Source organism: Cnephaeus nilssonii, assembly GCF_951640355.1.
Source record: "Cnephaeus nilssonii genome assembly, chromosome: 12".
NCBI classification, from domain to species: Eukaryota; Metazoa; Chordata; class Mammalia; order Chiroptera; family Vespertilionidae; genus Cnephaeus; species Cnephaeus nilssonii.
The window spans coordinates 41,253,188-41,279,367 of record NC_137083.1 but is presented as its reverse complement, the minus strand read 5'-3'; the positions used below and the strand labels follow the sequence as shown (position 1 = coordinate 41,279,367).

The 26,180-nt window shown below is 35.1% G+C and overlaps 1 protein-coding gene across 1 annotated transcript in view; it reads left to right on the top strand.

Moving 5' to 3' along the window:
• NAMPT (nicotinamide phosphoribosyltransferase) overlaps positions 1 to 23,432 on the top strand; it is a 45,571-nt gene extending 22,139 nt beyond the window's left edge. The window contains exons 5-11 of the mRNA XM_079786515.1: positions 902 to 1,060; positions 1,593 to 1,729; positions 5,994 to 6,219; positions 7,904 to 8,023; positions 12,513 to 12,653; positions 14,299 to 14,433; positions 16,478 to 23,432. Of these exons, the coding sequence (XP_079642641.1) occupies positions 902 to 1,060; positions 1,593 to 1,729; positions 5,994 to 6,219; positions 7,904 to 8,023; positions 12,513 to 12,653; positions 14,299 to 14,433; positions 16,478 to 16,588 (1,029 nt within the window). The 3' untranslated portion in view covers positions 16,589 to 23,432. The remainder of the gene's footprint in view (positions 1 to 901; positions 1,061 to 1,592; positions 1,730 to 5,993; positions 6,220 to 7,903; positions 8,024 to 12,512; positions 12,654 to 14,298; positions 14,434 to 16,477) is intronic.
• The last annotated feature ends 2,748 nt before the right edge of the window (positions 23,433 to 26,180 follow it).

Sequence of the window (26,180 nt, the reverse complement as noted above, 5' to 3'; positions counted from 1 at the left end):
AAAATTCTGATACTACTATGGAGAAGAAGCCATAATAATTGATATGGTTGCCATGATTAAGTATCAGACTTACTTAGAAGTTTCCTGGCAGCCAAGGAAAAAAACGAAACCAAGGTACAATTCTTATAAGAAATTAGGGACCTCGCAATGCTTCCTTGTCCTTATTTGAAAATTTATATAATAGGTACTAAGTTATAAAATAGACAGTGGCCTCACGGTTTTATAACATATGCAGAAATGTTTCATGTGGCCTTCTATAATGACTTTTGATAAAAGCCAAGGGCATAAAGCATAATTTCAGTGAACAGAATTCTCTAGTGCTAAGCAAAAGTATTTCAAATATATAACCTACCAATAGTCATATTAGATCCAAGGAAAAATTAAATCCAAGCCGACCTAGAGGAGTAAATGAATAACCTTAGGCCCATACTATTTAAGGTATAGTCAGTGGACCAGTGCTGGTCCATGAATTATTTGATGCAGATTCACATTAAATACAGAAATTAAGGATAAGCATTTAGAAACTTTTATGATAATTGCTCCACCATTCAAGTGTGTGTGTATTTCATAAAATAATTACTCCATGACAGATTGAAAATCTTTTTAAAAGTTGGTCTTTCATCACAGCCTATTATTTCCTTCTTTGGAGCTTTGGAGAGAAATGTGACATCCTCAACTGGTAGGGGCCTGGTGCTTTCTCTTTGTGTTGCTGATTTGAGAGCTGAGCTATGCACTGTATCTGGAATGCTCATGTTAGCATTCTGTTACACAGTTGAAATGTCTAAATGGCATTCCCGGTAGTATGAAGTCTAGAACATATCTCCGGAGAAAGCTAGGGTTTTCCTCAGACAGAACCCAATATTTTATGTATTAATATTTGTGGTTAATTTTATTACTGCAGACTATTCTTGTTCAGTCCTGGTATCCAATCACTGTGGCCACAAATTCTAGAGAGCAGAAGAAAATATTGGCGAAATATTTATTAGAAACATCTGGTAACTTAGTTGGTCTGGAATACAAGTTGCATGATTTTGGCTACAGAGGAGTCTCTTCCCAAGAGGTAAGAAACTGAAATGAACCTCATTGAATAAAATGTAGATTGTCAATAGATTACCCATTATAAACATTCTGGGAAGTTATGGGATCAGTATTGGTTCTATATAGGCAACATTTTAAAGTTCCAGAGATTTAGCCAACAGATTAAGTACCTACTGTATGTTAGACTCTGTTCAAAGTACATGGAATATAGCCTTCAAATAATGTTTCCATCCTTTATATATTAGATCGATGGGTGGGTGGACTGACAGACAGACATAATAAATATAGCAGATGCCAGATAATGCTACAGAGAAGCATTAGGCAGAGTAAGGAAAAAAAGAGTGATGGGAAATGGGGGTAGGCCCTATTAAATACTCTTTGAGAATGTAGCAGTTGATTCCTTAAGTGCTTAAAAAAACTGGATGTTTGTCATATAACTATTATCTCTGATAATAAATACCTTTCTAAAAATAATGGAAGACTAATTCTTTGGGAGCTATGTCAAGTATGGGTCTTTTTCTTTTTTGGATTTTGGTTTATGGTTTGTTTTCTAGACTGCTGGCATAGGAGCATCTGCTCATTTGGTTAACTTCAAAGGAACAGATACAGTAGCAGGAATTGCTTTAATTAAAAAATACTATGGAACGAAAGATCCTGTTCCAGGCTATTCTATCCCAGCGGCAGAACACAGGTAAAACTGTTTTCCTTCTTTTATTATCTAAACATTTATTTTGTATAATTACTAAGTTTTCTCTCTTGTATTTGTAATTTAGTGATGTTTTGCTTAATTACAGAGCCATGTACTCCAGAAAGTCTTCATGAACTAAAGCAATACAAATTCATTATTGATACTTTGTGTAAAGACTAGTATTAGGGACTAGAGAACTTTTAACCATCCTAATAGAAACAATGTAAGAGCTTTTTTAACTGCTATATTGTCATATAGGTGAGGGTTTTTTTAAAGGACTTTTTCAGCTGCTCTGTTGCATATGCAGATGGATTTTATGTATTGAATTACATCTACTCACTGTAAAACTTGGTCACTTTTTCCCCTCTCCCTGCTCTTCTACGACCTCCAGCTATATTTGCCATGGAAATTGTCATCTGGAGCCGGTACCCTCAATTGTAGAAGAGCTAGTAAGCTCTTTTGATGAAAGGAAGAGAGTTCAGATTCTTCTCATGCTTCCTTATGTGATCTTACTAAACCATCTCAAGTTGAATTAGAAGGCAATTATAATCTAGGCAGCAGCTGCTCTGATCCTAGACTTAACTTGTTTTTAAAACAGATCAAACCTTATTTCTGGTTCTTATAACAAAATGTATTTACTCTTTGGGGTGGTTTCTTAAGTCCTACTTAAACTTGAGTATTTCAGGGTACCAAAACCAGTAGTGAGTTTAGAATAAACTGAGCTTTTAAAAAAATAGTTTATATTTATTAAGCACTTGTTTTATGTGATGGAAAAGGTGAGATTGTTATAAAGGCAATCTACTGAGTGCTATAAGGAATAGAAAGATAAAATACTGACTCTGTCTTTAGGGTAAAATAGTACACTAGCAACATTTAGCTCTGTTGATTAAGTATTTTTAAAGAGGTTCAATTAAAGTGCTTTAGTAGTGCAAGGGAAGGAAAGGAGGGATTGCATTCCACTGGCAGGGTCAAGAAAGGTCTTACAGAGATGGGATGTGAAATCTTGACGTTTTGAAGAAATGGTAACATTTAATGGCAGTCATGGGGATCACTCATTCTCTAAGTAAATATTTACTGCTTACCCGTCATGTGTCAGGCATTGTCCTAAAAGAGCAAGAATGAAAGAGGAGACAATGTGTTTAGGGAATCAGAGGTAAAATATAGAAACTGTAGGGAACATAGGGTAAACTGGGAAGACAGGTTACTGAAGGCCCTCAGATTTATGCTAGCTTATTCTAATTCTATTTTCTAGTGGAAGTGGACATTGATGGTTTTTAGCAAAGAAGTAATATCAGAGAAATATTATAGAAACATTATTTTGATAGCAGGTTCTCTTCTGATTTGGAAAAGAGAAACGAAAAGGTAGGAGGCTATAGTAAAGCTATTGTAGCAGTTTTGAGAGATGACAAGGTTCAAAATAAAGTGTCTAAATAAATGGAAAGATGCAGATAAACATGAGCAAAGGCTTGGGAAATGAAATTGCCAGAACTTGATGATTGGAATTGGGACCACGTAGAGAGTAGATTCTACTAACATGAGAATAGCTGTATTAGTAGGGCCTTATTGAATATCAAATTTAAGACTAGTGAAACGGGAAAATTTATCAACAGATAATGGTTTTAGGGTTACAGTATTTTTATTTCAGACTTAGATGTATGAACAGCTTTTAAAACTTAATGTAGTATCCATGTATTAGACTCTTGACTAGTGGTTTTGTATAGTACCATGAGAATGGTACTATAAATGTGAGAATAAGGATAGTATCTTCTTTAGGGCTTTCATGATAAAAAGGTAAAAATCCATTTACTTTAAAGTCACATAATACTACATTTGTAAGTGTTTGATTCCTTAATATAGAAGAGTATTTCAGATGTCCTTAAATAGAAAAGTCAAAGTCTTAAACAACAGTATAGTATAGTGAATAGAACTTTATAGCTGACACCTTGGGTGGCCTTGGGCAAGGCACTTACCTCTCTGTTTTTCCGTTCATCCAGCCAAATAAAAGGAGAAGCTAAAATTTTACATCTTTAACATCAGAAGGTCATTGAAAATAAATGAGCTAACATCTAAAATAATTTTAAAATAAGAGAACTCTAAATTTTATAGCACCGCCATTATTCTTATAAATATTTTCTTAAGGAATATATGAACCTGGATTTAGAAATATTCAGTTATATAACTTTTCCCTCAAACTTCGGAAAGTTATCTAATTTGATACTGGAAATTGGAATATTGGCATGAGTAGAATTCATTGAATAAATATTTATGATCTCCATATACTAAATATTATACTAAGAAGAATGGGTGTAACAACTGGATTATATAGAGAATGCTCTAGGAAAAGTCTGTGGTATGATGAGATGAACATATTCATCTTCTACCTAACAAAGTGCATCTGGAGTACAGAAGCAAAACTTGGACTAGGGTACTTTGGAAATCCTTACCATGAGGGTATTTTTTAAAAGCTTGGGGTGTATGTGTTTTTTTCACACGTGGAGATGTATGAAGGAAGACAGTGCCCAGGTCACAGCCTTTGGTCAGATTGAAGAAAGGAGATAGCATAGCATCTGGGGCATATGGAAAAGGAGCCATAGAAATAGGAAAATCAAAACATGGGAGGTGTCATTGAAATCATGGGAAAGAAAGCTTCAGGAAAGTTCAGATGCCACAGGGAAAGCAAATAAAGGCTTAAAATAAACAATTACGTTGGCTAGATATGATAAACACAAATAGCAGAATTAGATGACTGTATTGATACAATGCTAGTAAAATATAACTGCATAAGCAATAACTTCTAACTAGGATTTTTTATTCAGTTACTAAGCTCTCCAGTACTGGTATTCTTTGCTCTTAATTGTCTCTCTTATCAAGGGGACAGTAGTAATTCTTGATATGAAGAAGGGGCTTTTTTTTCATCATGTCCTAATTTTCCCATAGCCTGCAGTTGCTTGAGTGAGTTAAGAGAACAGCATAGCTACTGGAAGCCTCTATAGTTTAGAAGAGTGTTCACTATATAAATAGGCTATCTTTCCATTTCAGATAAGAGTAGTCTCTCTGGGTAGTTAAGTCTTTATAACCCTGAATTGTGCGTACTCTGCTATCCCCAGCATACCATTGACAGCACGGGAAAAGTTGGCTACTCTAATCTTTTAGAAAAAAAGTAAAAATAAAATGACAATTTCAAACCTAAATTCGTATGACTCTTCAAAAAGTTTTGAGATAAACGTTTACCTACATGGGGTTTTATAGTAAATGAATGAGTTGTCTTATTTTTCATTATTTTACTTACAAAAATGGGGTAGATTCAAAGACTAGAAAATTAGGGAAGAAAGAAAAATTGCTTGGCATGAGAAAATGGCAATTTTCAAGTTCATTATTCTGTTTTAAGAATTTTAAAAATTATTTACAGGAGTGGACAAAAGTAGGTTTACAGTTGCGAGTACTCTAAACAGTTTATCCTTGTATTATTATTTATTAATTATTGTATTATTTAATGTTATTATTAACCTACTTTTGCCCACCCCTATATTAGTAAACCAACAAGTTCTTAAATTATATAATATTAATCTATTTAATAAGAACCATTATTGAGGACATTGTAAAAGTCACTCATAGAAACTCTCACACTTTATTTTCCACCTAAATTACATTTTGCTCAAACTAAATATTAAAATTCTTATTCCCTGGATATATGTTAATTAGTGGATAACCTATAAATGAAATAAATGATAATTACTAGCCATTTGAAGATATAACAGGTAAAGAGTTAGTTGACTATATGTATTTACAGTATAGTTTAAGTAATTGCCTTTAAGTGTAAGAATTTGAAAGGTGAAAAAGATAAAATGTATGCCTACTATTATTGGTACATGGTTTTGAAAATTCACAGGAGGGAGCCAAGTGCTTACATTGCCTAACAAATGGTGGGAACATGTGTCCATTCTTTCTAACATCTTGGCATAACAAATAAAGTGCATTCAATAAGTGCTTTATAGTTCATTAAGTTTAAATAGCCCAAAAAAAGTTCAATATGACTTGAAAGCTTAAATAATTATTGGAGAGGAGTGATATTACTTTTAGTCTTTAAAAAAATTATACGAGGTGGCTTGGCTGAGCTATTCAATTAACCCTCTGATGTGCATTCATTAAACTAAATCACTCACTTTTTCTGCAGTGTTGATGATATAGTATAGTAATCATGAGATATGATTCAGGAACAGGTAATGTGTCTGCCTGAGTAAATCTGTCTTTTCATTTTGTTTTCTAGTACCATAACAGCTTGGGGGAAAGACCATGAAAAAGATGCTTTTGAACATATAGTAACACAGTTTTCATCAGTGCCTGTATCTGTGGTCAGCGATAGTTATGACATTTATAATGCGTGTGAGAAAATATGGGGTGAAGATCTAAGACATTTAATAGTATCAAGAAGTTCAGAGGCACCACTAATAATCAGACCTGATTCTGGAAATCCTCTTGACACTGTATTAAAGGTAAATTTTAATACATAACTTGATTATTAAAATGCTATCGACCAGCTGCATCACCACTACTTTTAATTTCATTTACACACATACCATTTCAGAGCTATCCTAGATCTTACTTTAGAGTTGCAGCCCAGAGAGAGTAATAGATTTGCCCAAGGTCACACAATAACAGAAAGGATACCCTTAGTTATGGGTTATTTATATATAGACAAGTACTGTTGATATTTTCTGCTTACTTTCAAAATTAATTGATAGCATTACCATTTTAATGACTCCTGTGATTTGGTTACCAAGTTTATGGTTTGTTGCTATACCTTTGAAGTTCTTAGTGCAAAAGAAACATGTGCAAGTTGAGGTGGTAAAAAAATATTAGAAATACTTTTCAAGTAGTGTTTTTTTAAAGATACTTCGATCATCAATGTAGCAGTATTGTCTATGTTTAGTGTTCAGGACTTGGTTTGCTTTCTTTGAAAAGCACTAAATAAGAGCAGGTTCTTTGATTCTACTAGAAAAATATTGTTAGATGCTTTACTTAAGCTGTGTCACTTAATCTCTGTGAAAACTCTGATAAATATTACATTCTCTTTTTTATAGACAAACAGATTTAGATAGAGAGGTTAAAGTAACTTGCTCAAGGTCACACAACGTGTAAAATAAGCCAACTATCCATTGTCACCTTCTCACTTTACCCCAGTTTCCCATCTAATAATTAGATGATAAAATACCCCTTAAGAAAGGGGGATATAGAATCAAGGAAGTCTTTTCCTATCCTATTAATAATAGGCCAATCTTAAAGTCATCTTAGCCTGAAATATTTACAGATTGGGTTTTAGCAAACTTAACAGGTTTTATGTTTTACCTATTACCTAATTTAAAAAAAAAAATGTGTAGACCTAGTTTTAAAAATAACCTAAGTCATCAATATGGAATCTATGCATTGTTAGAATCTTAAATCAATTTCTTTAGGAAAAGGGAATGATTGTTGGGGAGAAAAACTGTCTGATAGGTCTTTTGAATCTCTGGCCAAGCTTTTTGAGAAATTTTAAATCAGTGTTTAGGTATTTCAGCTGCTATAAAACTTTTAGTAGTTAATGAATGAGTGGTATGATTTGCATATTATGCAATTTGGCTTAAAAAATGGCTGTCATCTTTAACTAACGGGAACTTCAGGGAAACTGGGTTATATGAGTTTCATTTCCAGCTTTGCCTGCATATATTTCTCTGAACTTTGTAATTCAAATAGATTTGTATTTTATCAAAATTAAATCAAATAAAACTATTGGGCACAAGCAGAATAAATGAAAATCAAAAGTATAATCATGATAAATAGTGTTTTATATACCTTTTAAAACTATTATATTTACTGTTTTAAGCTCCTAATGTTAAGATGTTTGGGGTGGGTTCTTTTCCTGAATCTGTATAATTTGAGAGATGTAAGGGAAAAATCTTATGGTTTGAGCCACTTGACTGTATAATATGACTTGATAGAAAATATGTTTTATGTCTATAACATAAAAGGAATTGAGACTAAATTTTAGAAGGTTTATGCATAGTGTTGTAAAATTTTTTAAGTAAATTGATTATATTCTCAAGGTTGTCTAGCAAAGCAAAGTCACTTTTTAACTTTGGAAAGCTTTTACACTTGTTTTTCACTTTTATTTTTTGTTGGGTTGTGTATTTTTCTGTACAGGTTTTGGATATTTTAGGTAAGAAATTTCCTATTACTGAGAACTCAAAGGGCTACAAGTTGCTGCCACCTTATCTTCGAGTTATTCAAGGAGATGGAGTAGATATTAATACCTTACAAGAGGTACGTGTTTATATTAAGTGTTCCAATAAGGTAATCATAATTAAGTTCCTTTTTATTAGTTTGATAACAACACATAATTTCAGCATAATTGTGATTCTTTTCTTAAGTGTTTATAATGATATACTGTATGTCTTTTCTGCTAATTGCTTACATTTTATAAATAATAGTAACTTAACCATTTGTATGACATAAGCGTCTATAGACACAAGTGGCGGACCTTTTTTAATTAAATTCAAAATGTCATGGCAGGTAACTTAAAAGTAACAATGAAACCTCATTTATATTCCTCATTTATATTCCTGGATGACAAACCTAAAGAAATATCATTGCCCTGGCTGGTGTTGCTCAGTGGTTAGAGTGTTGGCCCTCGATGGGTCACAGGTCCTATTCCCGGTCAAGGGCAGGTACCTGGGTTGCAAGTTCACTCCATGCCTCCGCTTGGGGCACATGTAGGAGGCAACCAATTCGTGTGTTTCTCTCACACCGATGTTTCTTTCTCTCTTCCCCCATCTCTCCCTTCCACTCTCTGAAAGCAATAGAAAAAATATCCTCTGGTGTGGATTAACAAAAAAGAAGAAAGAAAGAAAAATATCACTAATAAACAAGAAAGTGCCAGTCAAGGAATGTTTCTTGTATTAAAACAAAAGTCTTGACACTGTTCATATAGGTCTCAGTTTTAATAGAATGGAGCTTCACATACTCAAACAATGTGAAACTCAAATGGTATTAATATGTGCTTTTTCAAAATTATAAAATGGTTTGTTAGCTCTTCTAAATTAAGCCTCAACTGTCATCACTATTATTGTTAGATTTAGCCACATAGTGCATTATATTAAAACTTTTGCTACTTTTATTCTCAAGTAAGCTCCTAAAGAGCTATAATTTCATAAAATATACTCCATAAAAGTTAAGGATATCACCAATTTCATAATATGGACTGTCTGCCATTGTAGCCACTGACATTTTAATGTATGTCAATCTCCAGGGGCATCCACTTGTCTGACACAAGTTATCAAAGATTTTTCTGTTTGAAAGAGTTTGGTGTGTAGTTACAGTAAAATCAGTATCCACATTATAAATAGTTTTCCAAAGGTTCACTTAAAAGTAAGAACTACTGAATATAACAAAACAGTATTTCTGTGGTAATGTGGATTTAGTGTTCCAAAAGGAGGTATCTGAAATAGATTTCTTGGAATAACAGAAATGAGGTTTCTTCCACCAACTCTCCCAAACTGCTTTGTCTAAGAAAAGTGGAAACACCCCCAAACTCCTCTAAGACATTTGGTGTTGGGACATTAGGAGCTTTCATGTGAAAGAGAAAGAAGAAAAGTTTGCAGTGAGGAGGATGATTATAGGAATCCCAGCTGTCATATGTAGTTGCTGTTGTCTCCTTAGCTCAGCTGAATTAAAGGTTTCTTATCTGGGTATCAGTTAAGAACTATTACCCAATTTTAGGCAGTTTAGCAGATAACCTTCTTTATTCCCCTTTCAGATGAAGAAACATGGACAGGGTTCTGTACCCATTTCAGAAAACCCATTGTACTGTGCTCTTCCCACTGCTTATATCTGCCCTTCCTTATTCCAGTGGTGAGCTCTTTAAGTTGGTTTGTTCAGTTCAACTTCCTTTAAAAAACTGAAGCTATTGGCTTTTCTTCCTTTGCCCTTTTTAACTATGAACAAGAAGTCAGATATTGAGACAAATACTCTTTTGCATTGGTGAAACTTGCAACAAAATGATCAGAGAATGAAGTTTGTGTAATGTGAATGTACTCGTGTTGATTTACCTAAAGGGTGATAGCTGCTTTCTTCATATTGGAGGTGGGTCAAATAAGTTTTTAGAAGGAGAAAGAATAATTCACCTAGTGGTTTTGTATTGTTTATGTACTAAATTAGATGACTAATTTTGACAAAATGAAAAAATCTGTTTAATTTCAAACAATTGGCTTCTTTTATTGACTATCAGCCTCACTTTCTATACTGTTATTCACCATCAGTCTTCCCCATGAAGTTTACAGTGTAAGCATGTCCTAGTTTGTGTGTACCAAAATCAATCTGCTTATTTACAAAAAGAGGCAAAATTCTCTTGTGTTGGACAAAACAGATTGTCTTCTCTGTTTGTATCTTAGTTAGCTATTCAGTCATCTTGATTATCATGGAGACCTTTCTATTGGAGTAGTTCATTAATGATCTTAAAATGATACCAAATTCTCAAAATTGGTAAGATTTATTTGCAAGTGAAGTCCCACATAGTTGAAACATTTTTCTTTCACTATAGCATATCCTACTGTTCTTTCCCTAGAAACCTTTTCTCGTCCTTTCTAGGAAATGTCCCTTGACCCTCATAACTTTGGTCCAGAGACTAAATAGAAGATTTATATAAATCTTAATGATAGGAGCACATTAATTTTTTTATCTAAATACCATGGGCATAAAATAGGAAATGAAGAGTAGTGTCTAACAGTTAAATTTTGTCAGTTTATGTCTAGTCATATTTCCTTCTTGTAAATATTTTTAAGTAGTGGTGTGTTTTTTTCCTAATTCTGAAATTTCCTGTACTCTTAACAGAACGATTCACTTAAACTTTAACTCCAAATTGTCTAAATTTTATAACTTCTGGTGCAGCTATATGGGAAGAATATCTTAAAGTAACTGAGCCAGAAATGCAGATATATGACATTAGGTGATTACTGTTCTTTGTAATATCCTCATTCTTACGCTTCTGAGACATATCTAAAATCATGTGACAGGTCTGAAACAATTTTCTCTATTTTTTCTTGTTAATCCTCAATATTTTTCCCATTGATTTTCTAGAGAGAGGGGGAGTGAGGTAGGGGGAGAGAGAGAGAGAGAGAAAAACAGAAACATCAATGTGAGAGAGACACATTAATTGGTTGCCTCCCGTATGCCAGTGATTGAACCTGCAACCCAGGTACATACCCTTGACCTGGAATGGAACTCAAGACCCTTGGGTGCTCTGGGCAGTGTTCTAACCACTGCTCACTGGTTAGGGTGATGTGTTTTTAACTAAACCACCTTACCCTCCATCTGTCTGTTTCTTGTCTACTCTTTGCATTTCTCCCATATTGAAATTCACTCTTTTGGAACATGTCTTAATTTTATATTATTTTATAAGGATTTTATTATTGTTTTAGTTATACTTTGTTCACAGTTATTTCAATGAAAAATCTGAATCCAGAACCTTTGGATACTGTTGGGTTCTGATATAATAATAAAGACATGAGACTGAGTTTATGTATAGCCTAAGGAATCACTTTAAAATAAATTGTGTATGTTTTCATAGTGATGCCTGACATATAGCAGTAGAATTAGATGGTTGGGATTTAAGAAAAAATCTGCCTTTTTTAAATGTGAGATTGTTAAAAGTTGAAGGTCCTTGGAGTTTATATATTTTTATCGTTCAGAGTTGAAAATAATAGATGTCAGGTCAAGACTCTTAGTATTTGAGGGGAATATGGTAAATTTATAATAATGATTTACATAAAACTATTAAATTTGCTTACGGTTTTCTAATCATTTCTGAAAGTTCTGTTTCAGTAAAATGGAACCAGATTTTCCAATACTTCCTTTTGACTCATCTCATGAAATTAAGTTGAACTTGCAACCTTCTATCACAAATAAGACATGCTAGGTAAATAAGTCCTACTTAGGAAAAAGAAACTTAGGAAAAAGAAATATAAATGACAATAATAATGTGACTTAATAAATTAATATAACTTTCAAATTATGTGTCCCTTGAAAAAACTACTTTAGCTGCCAGAACTATATGTTCATTCAGGTCTCTCTAGTGGCTTGTAGATCATCATTCTGCCAAAAGTGATCCAATGATAAATGTTAATGCCTAGTCTATTCATAATTTTGCTTACAGCACTGGAGTTCTAGCCAGAATAAAATGACTCTGCCAATATCTGAATGATATGTAAGAGAGAGTATTTTATATTGTTTTGCCACCAATATCTGTTGATTTATTTAAATGCCCCATTAGATATGATATGCATTATGACATGTGCTAACATGTATTGAGATTTATTGGGAGTGATTAGTCATTCCTAGAGTGGAGAAATTCAGGGCAAATGTCTAGGTCCCTACTGGTATCTGGGCAACAACTACAGGAGACAGATAAGTTTACTCAAGTAACCTTACATATGTAAAGCCATTTTTTTCTCTCATTTCCTTCATTTCCCCAACCCTAACCACAGTTACAATGATGACAACAACACAAATTCAGGGACTATGAATGAAATCCCTCCCTTCCACACTTATCCCTCAGTTTGTCCTTTTTGGGGTAGGTGGGGCTTTTAAAAGAAAATGTGGGATATAGTTTTGTATAAGCCTATTCTTAATCTCATCATTCACTATGTTACAATACAACTCTCGGATGCTTTATTCATCAATATGACTCATGGAAAATTACCTCATTTCTTTTCCAGTTTACTTAGTTTTTGTTTGTCTTTATTTTTTAATATTCTAGGTTGTAGAAGGCATGAAGCAAAAAAAATGGAGTATTGAAAATATTGCCTTCGGTTCTGGTGGAGCTTTGCTACAAAAATTAACAAGAGATCTCTTGAATTGTTCCTTTAAGTGTAGTTATGTTGTAACCAATGGCCTTGGGGTATGTCCTTTTACTTTTACTCTTGTGTTAGTACCTTTTTTATGTATCTAGGTAGAATGCAGTTATTGAATGCAATAATCAAATGATAATATGGTCCTGAAGTATTAATATATTATCAGGTATTACTGACTGCCTGAAAAAAAAGGAAAGAGACATTAGATAATAACAAGACCAGAAAAAATAAGATGAGAGATTAAAAGACAATGCAGGTCAGTCATTTCCCACTGCTTCTGTATATAACTTTGAATCAAAAAGTTGACCATATTTGATCTGGAACATGAACATCAGCTAACCTAGCCATCGTATATGAACGATAAGCAAGCATGTAAACACTATCAAAACGGTGTTTTAGGAAGGTAGAATATGACACCGGAGTTGTGACACCAGAATCATGTTCTAGTAGCCTTAGAATAGGGAAACCCAGGCTGCTGGGCAACTGAACAACAATCGCCCTAGGCTTATAGCTCTTGAGAGTCTGTGGGTCAAAGGGTGAGGTGGAGAAGACTCTCCTAAGAATACCTGGTTTGGTCCCCTGCTTTATTTACCTCCATCTTTCTTTGGATAGTTATGGGATTGACCATCTGCTGCTTATGTTTTGCCTCCTACCTTTCTGATCCTGAAACAAACATTCTGCTCTTGAGGTTCTCTAGATCATTTTGCTTCTGACAGTAACAATATAATAGAGTAAAAAGTAACAAAATGCAAAGGTTATGAAATAGGAAAGCCATACTTAGTAAAATCCTAGTTCTGGAGCCACAGATTATATAATTGAGTTGACGTAGATTTCTTTTTCAATAGCATGTCTGTGCTATGCTTAGATCAGTATAAAGATAAGGTGTGATATAAAAGGAGATACCTTAAAGATCACATGTTAGCATTAAATATTTCCTACAAAAGGAGTATTAGGTATTCTTCATTGGTAAGAAAAAATAGCCAAGATTTTGATTTTGTTTTTTTCCTAACAAAGAACTCTGTCCTCCAACACAGGCTAGAATCCTACATAATAAAAGGGTAATATGTAAATTACCATCACTCCGCTACGTCCACGATTGGGCCAGCGGGAGGCGCAGGGGGCGGGACTTGGGGTGGCCGGGGTGGCCTATTGGGCCGGCAAGACACTGAGCCATGGCTGTGCTGCGGCACAGAAGGGGCCTCTGGGGCAGCAAGCCCATGTCCTGCTGCGGACCATCAAAAGTGGGGAGCGAAAGCGGGGGAGCTGGCTGTCTGTCCGCTGGTGCACCAGGCCTTCGCGGCTTTCGAAAGGCCTGGTGCACCAGCGGACAGACAGCCAGCTCCCCCGCGATGGAAAGCGGGGAGCTGTGTGTCCGCTCCAGCACCAGCGGACCCCCTGCCATCAAAAGCAGGGAGCAGGCTGCTAGCAGTGTCTGCGGAGCGTGCTAGGCTTTGCGGGGCAGTGGATATGGCCTGGATGGCAGGTTAGGCCTAGGGGACCCTACACGTGCATGATTTAATCATGCACTGGGCCTCTAGTTGATTTATAAAAACCTGGTGTGGATTGGTTTCATTATACCTAAAAATTGCCTTAAATTTATTTGTAAATTATGTATGTAGGGTTATTTTTTAATAGGAGTTGAATGACCATTACTGACGATTAATCTTTTTTCTTTCTGAATTTGGATTCAAGGTTAATGTCTTCAAGGACCCAGTTGCTGATCCCAACAAAAGGTCCAAAAAAGGTCGATTATCTTTACATAAAACACCAGCAGGAAATTTTGTTACACTTGAGGAAGGAAAAGGAGATCTCGAGGAATATGGTCATGTATGTATCTATGCTGATTGGATTTGTTTTGCCCCCCCCCCTTTTTTTTTTCCCTTTTAACAGTAGTAGCTTGGCTCTCCAAATTAAGAAAGGAGGCTTTAGTTGTATTTAAATTTTAAATTATCAGAACAATTTTTTTCTTTGAGGACAAAGTAGCTTTATTTTAAAATATATAGTAGTTGACTGAACCTACCAAAATAAGATGAAAAACAAAAAGTGGCTAGATCATAAATATGAGACTTGTATATATTGAGTGAAATATTTTGTAACATTTAAAAAGTAAAAGTGTTTCCAAATAGTGACCAGCAGGGTTGTTACTGCTAAGCTTCAACAAGCTGTGTTTTTTAGCAGTCAATTTTTTCTGAAAAGGAATAGTTAAGAATACTTAAAGGATATTATTATTACACTTCTCATAGCTATTTATATTATAGTAAACTTTGGTAATTTTAACAGAAAAAAGAAGGGCTTTTATTTTATCCAAATTCTAAAATGCTAAAGATAATCCCATTTTAAAAAATAATAGAATCCAGCTTAGATGGTTTTCTTTAGTAGTCTCATTTGATTCTCAGGGCAACTCCATGGACTAAAAAGGCAAATTATGTTATCTTAGTAGTATGAAATGTGAAAACTACATGACTTGTTTCAGATTACATAACGAATAAATAGTGAAACCTAGCCTTAACCAAGTTTTCTGATTCAGGTCAATCAAATTGGAAAAATATATAGTATGCTTATGCTAAAGGAGTCCATTTGATCTAATGGTCTTTAACATACAAAAGTACATTTATATTTGTGAACTTAAAAGTTATAAAATTTCTAATTCTTAACCCACTGGATTAAAAACATACTCATTTTTTTTAGGGAAACTACTCATGAATATTTATATTTTCAGAGAAAAGTTTATATTAAATATAAACACACTAATTTAGTACTTGAGATTCATTATACCATATCTAACACTCTGCTTGTTACTTTTATGATTTTGAGCCAGAATGAAAAAACATTTTGTTACCTTTAATTAAAATATGTTTCTAAACAAACTTTTAGAATTAGATTCCTTTATATAGCCTGTTAATACTGTCCTTTGAGTAGCCTTCCCTTATAGCTACCAGGACTTCGCTGAATTACTGTAGACAGTCATAACTATTATTTTTTTAAAGGCATAGTCATAACTTATTTTTTTAAAGGCATTGATTTTTAAGAGTATGTGAATGATATTCTAGGATATTTAAGGTAGTAATTAACTTAAAATTAAGAATTTTGATTTAAGAATAAGAACCACCATTTCTTGATAGATTATGTAGAGCAGTGTGATATGAAACAACATAATGACGAAAATATTAGATAATGTTACGTATCACAATCTTAAGAATAGATGGAAAAGTTAAGCATGGTAGATTACTTACAGATTTTTAAAAGAGAAATTAGAGATAGATAATTCCTTAGTGAGACAGGAGTGGCTTTACCGGACTCAAAAGGGAATTTAGTACTGATTTCTTAGTATATCTTTGCTACCCTTGCCAGGATCAAATACATTACTTGTATCAGTGACTTTTGGATATACACAAAGTAAAAATCAGTCACTGTGCATTAGCTAAAAAATAATAATTGTTTTTGTTTTTATTAAACTCCAGGCTTATGCATTTATTAACCTAGTGTTGAGCCTGTTGGGTAGGAACAAGGGAAGGTTTCCTTTGTTGTACTGTCAGTGGTAATTATCAACAGCCATAGTTCTAGGCAATGCATCTTCCACCTGAAAAGTCAACTAAGTGTTTTGGTTTATCCTTTAAGGACAACTTTTTTAAGAATGTAATGCTTAGATCATTCCTTTTCATAAAAGCTAAGTATTTCTACATAGCCATTTTAGATAGTGCCTTGCTGTCTGACTGCTCCACCAGCATTCTTTGTGTATAAAATTATTTCATAATTTGAACACCATCAACATCTCTGTGTATTTGACTAGGCAGTCTAATTCATGAGCCAGGCTTAAGAATTTTGCTTGAGAGTCTAATCATTAAACTTCAGTATTGTTAAATTTGTGCAGGATCTTCTCCATACTGTCTTCAAGAATGGGAAGGTGACAAAAAGCTATTCATTTGATGAAGTAAGAAAAAATGCAAAGCTGAATATTGAACTGGAAGTAGCACCTCATTAGGCTTTGTTTTATGACTGAGTGTGTGTCCTTGCCTCTGTGTGTGCGTGTACATGCACGCACCTATACACCAGTGTGGGTGAGTGTGTGATACATAATGTTCATTGTACAGATGTGTGGGGTTTCTTTGTTTTATGATACATTACAGCCAAATTATTTGTTGGTTTATGGACATACTGCCCTTCTTTTTTCCCCAGTGTTTAGGTGATCTCAATTAGGCAATGCACTTGACCACATAAAAGATTAATGCTAAAGTAAGCTTTTTAGGGCCCTTTGCCAATAGATAGTAATTTAATCTGGTATTGATCTTTTCTCAACAGAACTGAGAAACTTTTATATGTAACTAAAGATCACATAAAACAGATTTGCATAAAGTTGTCATGATTGCTTTATGTTTATATTTAACTTGTATTTTTGTACAAACAAGATTGTGTACGATATATTTAAAGTTTCAGTGATTTAACAGTCTTTCCAACTTTTCATGATTTTTATGAGCACAGACTTTCAAGAAAATACTTGAAGATAAATTACATTGCCTTTTGTCCATTAATCAGCAAATAAAACATGGCCTTAACAAAGTTGTTTGTGTTATTGTAGAATTTTAAAATTATGTCGGGACACATCCTATAGAATTACTAACCTCACTGCCCCTTGTAGAATATATATTAATCATTCTACATTAAAGAAAATAATGGTTCTTACTGGAATGTCTAGGCACTGTACAGTGATTATATATGTTGGTCATTGTATTGTACCAGTGAAATGCCAAATTGGAAAGGCCTGTACTACAGTTTTATATGTCAAATATTGCCTGTGGCTATAATATGCACCTCAAGATTTTAAGGAGATAATGTTTTTAGAAAGAATTTCTGCTTCCGCTATAGAATGTATACATAAATGTAAAATATTGACAAAAGTGGAAGTAGTGTATTTTAAAATAATTACACTTCTGAATTTATTTTTCCTATTCTATAGTTGATATGACTTAATACTGGAATGGGTAGTGAGTGTACTTATTTTAAATTTTTTGATTCTGTTATATTTTCATTAAGTTTTTTAAAAATTAAATTGAATATTAAATTGTATGGACATCATTTATTTTAAACTGAATTCCTAAATAAATACTATTCCATCAAGTTCTTAAATGAAGATGAATTATCCCCAGTCAAAAGCATGATGACATGAGTTTAAATAGAAGAATCTTAACAAAAAGAAGAAAATGGGCTAAATTCAAAGTATTCAGCATCAAAATGTTCTAGAGTGATTATCTGCTAGATTCTGAGTCAGTCATCACATCTGACTGGAGACCATTTGTTTTGTTTTGTAGGCGATTCGTATATATTTAGGTCTGCACTTTTAAGGCAGCGAGAGGTTGACAACTAAGGCTCAAGGCCAAATTTGGACTGCTTTTTTTGTTGTTGTTAAATAACATCTTGTCTAGGGCTGCCTTACCAGACAGCAGCAGAAATTGAGTAGTTGCAATAGTGAACACATGGCCCAGAAACCTGAAATGTTTATCTGGCCCTTTAGGACTGTGCCTTGAATTTTAAGAGAAATGTTGATTTTCAGGGAAGGTATAAGGTTAAGTAGATACGGAGTTTGTCTCTCATCCTTTCTTTTCTCATTTAAGAATCTGATTAAATGTGAAATTTAAAAAATTGAAAAGCCATAAATCATCTGTCCTGAACAATTACATGAGAAAGTATTTTATTAGTATTTTCTTAGAATAATCTAATGAGAGGTGAGTTACCTTTATTAAACATCTTTTATACCATTAAAAATATAGGTTTTTGCAGATGATTCTAAACACTTGTTTAATGAGAATATTAAGTTTTATTCACTTTCAGTAAATGTTTTCATCCTGTAACTTCTGGTAGAAAATAATTTTAAGATGATTTTAAATGTATCTAAGTAAAGATTAGTAGTATTAAAAAGAATAAATCTTTTCACAAAATGTGCTCTAAGAGACTTATAAAGAATTAAAAGAAACTATATTACAAGTAACTGATACCACCTGTAAGTTTGATTTAATCTGTTTAAACACTGGAATTGAACTAAAGGCAATATTCTTTTTATACTGTGAATATCAGCAATTTCAAAGTATCTAGAGGAGTTTTATTTTTAAGACTTTCAATGAATGCTAAAATCTGTACATTTGGATATGGCCATAGATTGTGGGGTGGGATGACTAATTCTGTTCACTCTTACTCATTTGGAACTGATTAACCCTGAATTTCCATCACTAAGCACCACTCTGAGTAGTAATGGTTAGCATAGGTACCAGATAGAACTCTGCTGTGTCGCCCTTTAAATCAGCCTGTTTCAGACAAAAGCAAGTGGCATGTGTGGCTTTCCTTAAGACATTAGATGTGCAGCTGACATCGGTTAATCCCTCTCAATTCATAATATAAAGTATTTTTATTTTAAATAGGAGATAGGTGTTCTGTATTAAGACTCTTTATTTGTACTCTATAGTTAAAGTGGTTTTAGTGATTATCCCTTATTTCCTTTATTGCAATAAATTGTTACAAAAAATATTTTATCATTTGGAAAACTAGAAAGAGGAAAAATGACAAGGTATTTATTATTCTGTTTGCCATATTTAGAATTAAACACTTAAACAAGTATTTTGTAGTTTTACATTCCTTTTTAACCCATTCAGTGGAGAATGTCAGTTTTTCTCCAAAGTTGTATGTTAAGTCAATTCTAATATATGTATTCAGCATCATAGATAAACATTTTATAAACATGGAAATAAAGTTTAGCTCTATTAGTGAAATGTTAAACTTGACTGTGTGCTTCCAATAATGGCATATTTCCAGACTTGCCTTTTTAAGGTATTCCTTCAGTTCAAATAATAGAGAATGAGAGGGAGAAGCGTCAAAGATGACTCCTATATTTTACTTTGTGCAACTACTACTAATATATGCATGGTCGTGCCTCTTACTTAGAGAACACTAGAAGGAGACCAGCTTTATGGGGAGAGAAAGAGCACAATTCCTATATTAAGATTTGAGATGCCTCTGAAACATTTAAATGAGGATACTAGGTAGCTTTGTATACAGATTTGGGGACAAAAGAGCCTCAAGATACCAATTTGATGTGTAGGCAGCCACTAGAGACACAGGGAAGGATACTTCTCTAAAGAGAGTGTAGAGTATGGCCTGGCTAACCACAGGCCAGATCTAGTCCATCTATTTTTGTAAATAAAGTGTTTTTGGAACACAGCTCTGCCCACAGCTCTCTATGGCTGCTTTCATGCTACAATGGCAGAGTTGAGTAGTGCAAAGCCTAAAATAATTTACTGTATGGTTCTTTAAAGAATAAATGTGTCAATTTCTGCTAAAGAAAAGAGGACGAGACAAGATCCAGAAACCTGAAAAGACAAGTGGGTTGTATGGGTAGACAATAAAATCCTCCAGGAGGATGGCAGAAGTTGTAGTGGAGAGGAAAACTAAATCAGTGCCCAAGTGTTCAGTGAATGAGGTGTAGGGACCAGGAAGCAGCAACAAGGAGGGATGCAAACCTCACAGGGATCAAGCAAGGAGAGTACTAGTGCAGGCAGGCCTGCAGAAAGCTCAGCCTCTTGGAAGGGTCCAACCATACGTGACAAGTACAAGCTGATTAAAAAGTGCTTCTGTAGAGTTGCCAACGGCTTACTGTCCTTCACCAGGCACTCAAGCAATATTTGATGTCTAAATGGATGGAGAGAAGGCATAATCAAGATAAAAAATTTTATTTCATTAGCTTGCTACAAATACCCATTTTCTGATACAGGCCCATATGTTCAAGCCTTTAAATAATCTTTAAATTTTTGTTTGGAATGTTACATTTTGTTTACATTTTATTTTTAAGAGACCAGCCAAAGCATTCTGCAGCCAATTAAAATCAGTCACCTCTCCCATATATTTAGAGTCCTCCCTCCTCATTTTATTTTATTTTCAGAAGTTTCTCTAATAGTTCTCTCCCCCAGAGACAACTTTATCTATTTGGTTCACAGTTCTTTATTCCATTAAAACTTACTTATTAAATACTTTAAGTTATTCCAGCAAAGAGAAATATGTTCTTAGGAATTTAGAATCATTCAAGTTATCAATGTCACCAAAATTTTTTTAACTAACATGAAAATGGGTCTTGATGAAAATCAGGTATTTGCCTGCATACTGTCATATGGGCTGATTGAACCCTCACCTCACTGGTATACATGACTTGGTAACTTCCTTGGTATATTCACAAGGGACCTGAGGTTTTGACCACTTTTCAGAGCTCATGTTGCTGCTCTCTTAGCAAGTACTGTAGTAGCCTGCCAATTGATTTTTTGACCAGTTTATAGAATCATCTCTGCAGAAAAAAGTTTTGGTTTATAAGGATTTATGTTTAATTTATGTTCATTCCAGAGAAAAATATTTTCTTTGGTTGGAAACAAAATTCAATTTAAAATACACTTAACCTGATCGACTTTTTTTTTTAAATTTTGTGATTGGCTACTGAGCAGTTACTTCTTTGACTTAAACTAGGTAGGACATTCTGTAGATTTTATTAAAATGAATTAGCTCCAGTGCTTACGAGCTCTCCTGATGAATTGGCCAAAAGTTTAATTTTTGATTAGGTCTTTCTGAGCAGCCTGAAGATTTCTACCAGATTTCTGAGCCTGAGAAAAGCCAACTCTTAACCTTCAACCGCTCCCTTTTTATTCCTTCCTCCTCAGTCAATAAACATATGTTTCTGTTTCTTCCATTCTTTACCAAAAAAAAAAAAAAAAGGGCCTCCCTTGATAATATCAGCCCTGTGTCTCCCATCTCCCATTTATATCCAGACTTCTTGAGCTCTATACATTTCCTTTCCATATACTGCCTCACTTCCTGTTCAACTCCAATTTGGTTCTCATCCTGCATTAAACAAAACAGGGACCTCTTGATGGCCAAATGAATATTCTGAGTTCTCATGGGAGGAACTCTCCTGTATTGTCACTGCTAATAGTTCATTCCTTGGAACTACTTTGTTTTCTGTGTTAAATCCCTTCTCAAGGGCTCTTCTTCACGCACCCTTTAAATGTTGGCAGGTCCCATTTTATCCTTGTATTTACCTTGGCTGATCTCAGCCATTCACATGGTCTGGGGTGCTCACCTATCTACTAAAGCTCCACCCATTCAGCTCTCTAGCCCAGACCTCTGAATTTCCCTACTTGTCTGCAATACATTTTCATCCAGATACCTACTCAAATGCAACAGATCCAAACATCATATTCCTCCTGATTCTCTGCCTCACGGCAGGGGGCGGGGTGAAGGGGGGTTTGACCACCCACTGAGGTGAGACTTCCCTCTCCATTACCCCACACATGTAATCAACTTCACAGTTATATTGATTTACCTACTGAATAATATTATATCCTATCTTCTCTCCAGCCCCCATTTAAGGCTCACTAATCTCTTTGAAGCAATATTTCAAGTAAGTAGATTTCCTATCCTCAGCCTCCTCTCCCTCCCACTCTGCTACCAGAGTATTGTAGCAAAATCTAGTCATTTCAGTCCCCTGCTTAAAGCATTTGGTGCTCCTCCTCTTAGCCGACTGGCTGACGCTCAGAACCCAGCCTAACCTACACAAACCTCCCCTATCTGGCCCATGCAGCACGGAGAGCCTCGTGTCTTGTCCTTCATTTTCTGTGGCAGCATCACTGACTTGCTCTGCCTCATCAACACACATGCACACAGACACACTGTACCATTTTCTCCATTTCTCTGCCTTTGCTTATGCTGACCCCTCAGCCAGAATGCCTGCCTTTGGTAGCTTATTGTGATGACACCTCCAAGAAGCATTCTGCAGGCTCACTCTGCTATCCCCACCCCACATGCCCTTCCTCTGGCCTCCACAGGTACTGAGTGTATTTATAAAACAGCACTCACAGTCCATGGGTTTGTGTCCTGTACAAGGCAGCAAAGGACTGTGTTTTACTCATCTGTGCCCCTGAATTCAGCACAGAACAGACAGTCAAATGTTTGTTAAATAAATGTCTTTAAGATAAACACACGTTTTGATATCCTCTATAATATATCCTGAAAATTTTAATAAGTATTTCATTTTACTAAGAGTGTTTAGAGATAGGTAACTTTCAAAGTATCTTCACATATTATTGTCTTTTTGAAAAATCCTTACAATAAATTCATGAAGGTTGTTTCTTCAAAATATAGATTAGAAAACTAAGGTAGAAAGACAATAAATTATTTGCCTAAGATTGCCTTGTATGTAGTTCAGTGGTTCATAACTTTCCTTCAGTCTTAGACCTCTGAGAATTTGCTTAAAGCTATGTACCCTCTTCACAGATAAATTCTTAATTACAAATAAAACAATTTGCATAACACTTAAAGGGGCTGTTCTACAGACCACAATGAGAACTCTAACTGCAGAGCAGATTCGAATTCATGCTTTCAAATGCTCTTCCCTCTCTATTTGAATTAGCTTCTAGTGGTGCTCTTGGGAATTTTAAGATTTTAATCACCTTAAACGGTTTTTGAAATAAGGTAAAGTAAATAAATATAATTTTAATTCAACTCTCAATAGGTTCTATGGAATTCATTGATATGGATCCCAAAATTGATGGCTATTTTAAGTGACATTTTTACAGATGGAGAAATGGAAACTTAGGAAGTAAAATTAAGAAATCTGACCATGTGCTGTGAGAAGGTTAAAAAGAAATTCCAGGAATCTTCTGTGCAGTCCAGCAATATCAAACTTTTGACAAAAAATGTCTATGTATTTTTATAATGAGGAGATTTCTATTTTCAGATATGTAAGCAGGCTAGGTAATTCTGACCATGTTCTCACTGAAAACAACAAAAAGTAAAATTTAAAAGTATTGAACTAACAGGACAGTAAGAAATTACCAGGTCAAAAATCCAAGTGAAAATGGGACTCTGAAGTGAGAACCAATCACTGAAGCTGCTTTTGTCCTGGACATTTACCAAACCTGGGGACTCTGACGTTTAATTTTTTTTAAGGCCTGACAAGACTTAGTAAACAAATAAAAAAATCCTCCTGCTAAAAGCACCCCTCATCCCAAAGGGTTACCCTCAGAATGAGGATGAAGCAGTGGTCAGTAATAAAACCATCCCTACATCACTAGGGCAATGCAAGGAAAGTTGCTTTAGCTCTGGGCAGACCAAATTAGGAACAATACCAATAAGTCACTGCCACCCTGGCCTGGCTAGTGTGGCTCAGATGGTTGGAGTGTCATCCTATGCACCAGGGCTCTCATTTTTTACTGTTGTCTATTAGTTTCTACCATGAGCAATATTAAATTTAGCTAGTAAGCTCTTATCGCATCCTTCCTTCTCCTTCAGCACCTAATTTGAAATATTGTTTTATTCCCAGTTAATATCTATAAGACAATCAGTAAACTTAATCTATTTTTCATATACTCATCATATTCCCCCCCCCCCCCCGTTTTTGATAGTTGCACTCCATTACACTATTAGAACACACAGCCATCGCACAACATACTTACACATATCCTATATAATAAAGAGATAATATGCAAATTGACCATCACGCCCTCACAAAAATGGCTACCTATGGCCAGGCCGACGGGGGTTAGTGAGGGATGCCCAAACGACTGAACAGCAGGCTGCATGGGGCGACCAGGCCAAAAGGGGGGGCAGTTAGAGGCAATTAGGCCAGTGGGGCGGGGGGGGGGGGCAGTTAGGGGTGACCAGGCAGGCAGGCAGGTGAGTGATTAGAAGCCAGCAGTCCAGGATTGTGAGAGGGATGTCCGACTGCCGGTTTAGGCCTGATTCCCAGGATTAGGCCTAAACTGACAGTCGGACATACCCCCAAGGGGTCCCGGATTGGAGAGGGTGCAGACTGGGCTGAGAGGACCCAACCCCCCATGCATGAATTTCGTGCACCGGGCCTCATGCAAATCAACCGAATGGTGGAATGACTGATTACTATGATGCACACTGACCACCAGGGGTAGATACTCAATGCAGGAGCTGCCCCAGGTGGTCAGTGCGCTCCCACAGGAGGAACGCCGCTCAACTGGAAGCCCTGAGCCAGGCTCATGGCTGGCAAGTGCAGCGGTGGTGGCAGGAGCCTCTCCCGCCTCCACGGCAGTGCTAAGGATGTCCAACTGCCGGCTTAAGCCCATGGGGAGCAGGCCTAAGCCGTCAGTTGGACATCCCCCGAGGGCTCCCAGACTGCGAGAGGGCACAGGCCAGGCTGAGGGCCCACCCCCCAGCCCCGAGTGCACGAATTTCTTGCACTGGGCCTCTAGTACCTTTATAATCTTTAATCTAGATCTAGTTCCCCCAATGTTTAATGCTTACTACTAGGCTTTATGTCAATCTCTCCAATCATTTTGCTGTCTGAAATAGTTCTTTAGTAGGTTCCTCAGGAAAGGTCTTCAAAGTAATATTTCCTGAATTCTTACATCTTCAAAATATTTTGCCTAAAGCCTTTATAACTAAGTGTCAGTTTGATTAGATATAGTCTTTGGTTCATGTTTTATTTTCTCTCCTAGCATAAACCATTGCTATAAAAAATATTATGGTAATTTATTTTGCTTTCTCTAAGAACTATTTTTTGATCCTTTTATCAGAATATTAAACATTTTATTTTTAAATTCCAATAATTTTACAAGCATGTTTTAGTGTAGTCTATTCCAAGTCTATTTTCCCTCACATACTCTGTATCCTTTCAAGATGTAGTTTTTTTGTTTGTTTTTTGTTTTTGTTTTTTTTGAGAGAAGTCCCTCTTAGAGAACTTTCAGATTTTTTTTTCTTTTTATTGATTTTTTTACAGAGAGGAAGGGAGAGGGATAGAGAGTTAGAAACATCAATGAAAGAGAAACATTGATCAGCTACCTCCTGCACACCTCCTACTGGGGATGTGCCCGCAACCCAGATACATGCCCTTGACCAGAATCGAACCTGGGACCCTTCAGTCCACAGGCTGACACTCTATCCACTGAGCCAAACTGTTTAGGGCAAAATGTAGTTTTTGAGGTCTATTTTTATGGTTTTTCTTGAATTATAGTTTTTAGATTTGCTCTATTCAATGGATTGGTTCTCCTTTTCAGGAACTCCTATTATACATATGTTTGATCTTCCTTAAATATTCTTTAAATCTATTTTCTCTCAAATCCTCCCTCTTCATATCTTTTTTGATTTTCCAAAGTTTCCTCCTTTTAATCATTTAAAAAATAAATATATTTATTTGCTCTTTTATTCAATATGGTGTAGCCTTCATTTCTGAAATGATTTTTAAATTTTCTAATTCTTGTCTGAGGTAGTTCTGTCACCTTTATTTTCAAAGATTTCTCTTTTCCAAACACCTCATTTGTGAGTTTCTCTATGTTCTTCCTTCATAGGTTTTCATTTTAGCTTATTTTAAATAATAGGTTTGACAGTTTTCATCTCTTTGTGAGCATGTGCTTTCACTGTCTAAAAGAATGTTATTGTGCTCCATACTATATTTTATCAAAACTTTGTATGAACTTTGACCATGGTCATTTTCTGTTGCTCATATTTAAGTGAAATGAATTTTACTTTTACTTTTGCAAAGTATAGTTTTTCTAGTTTTACATCTCTAGAACTCCTGT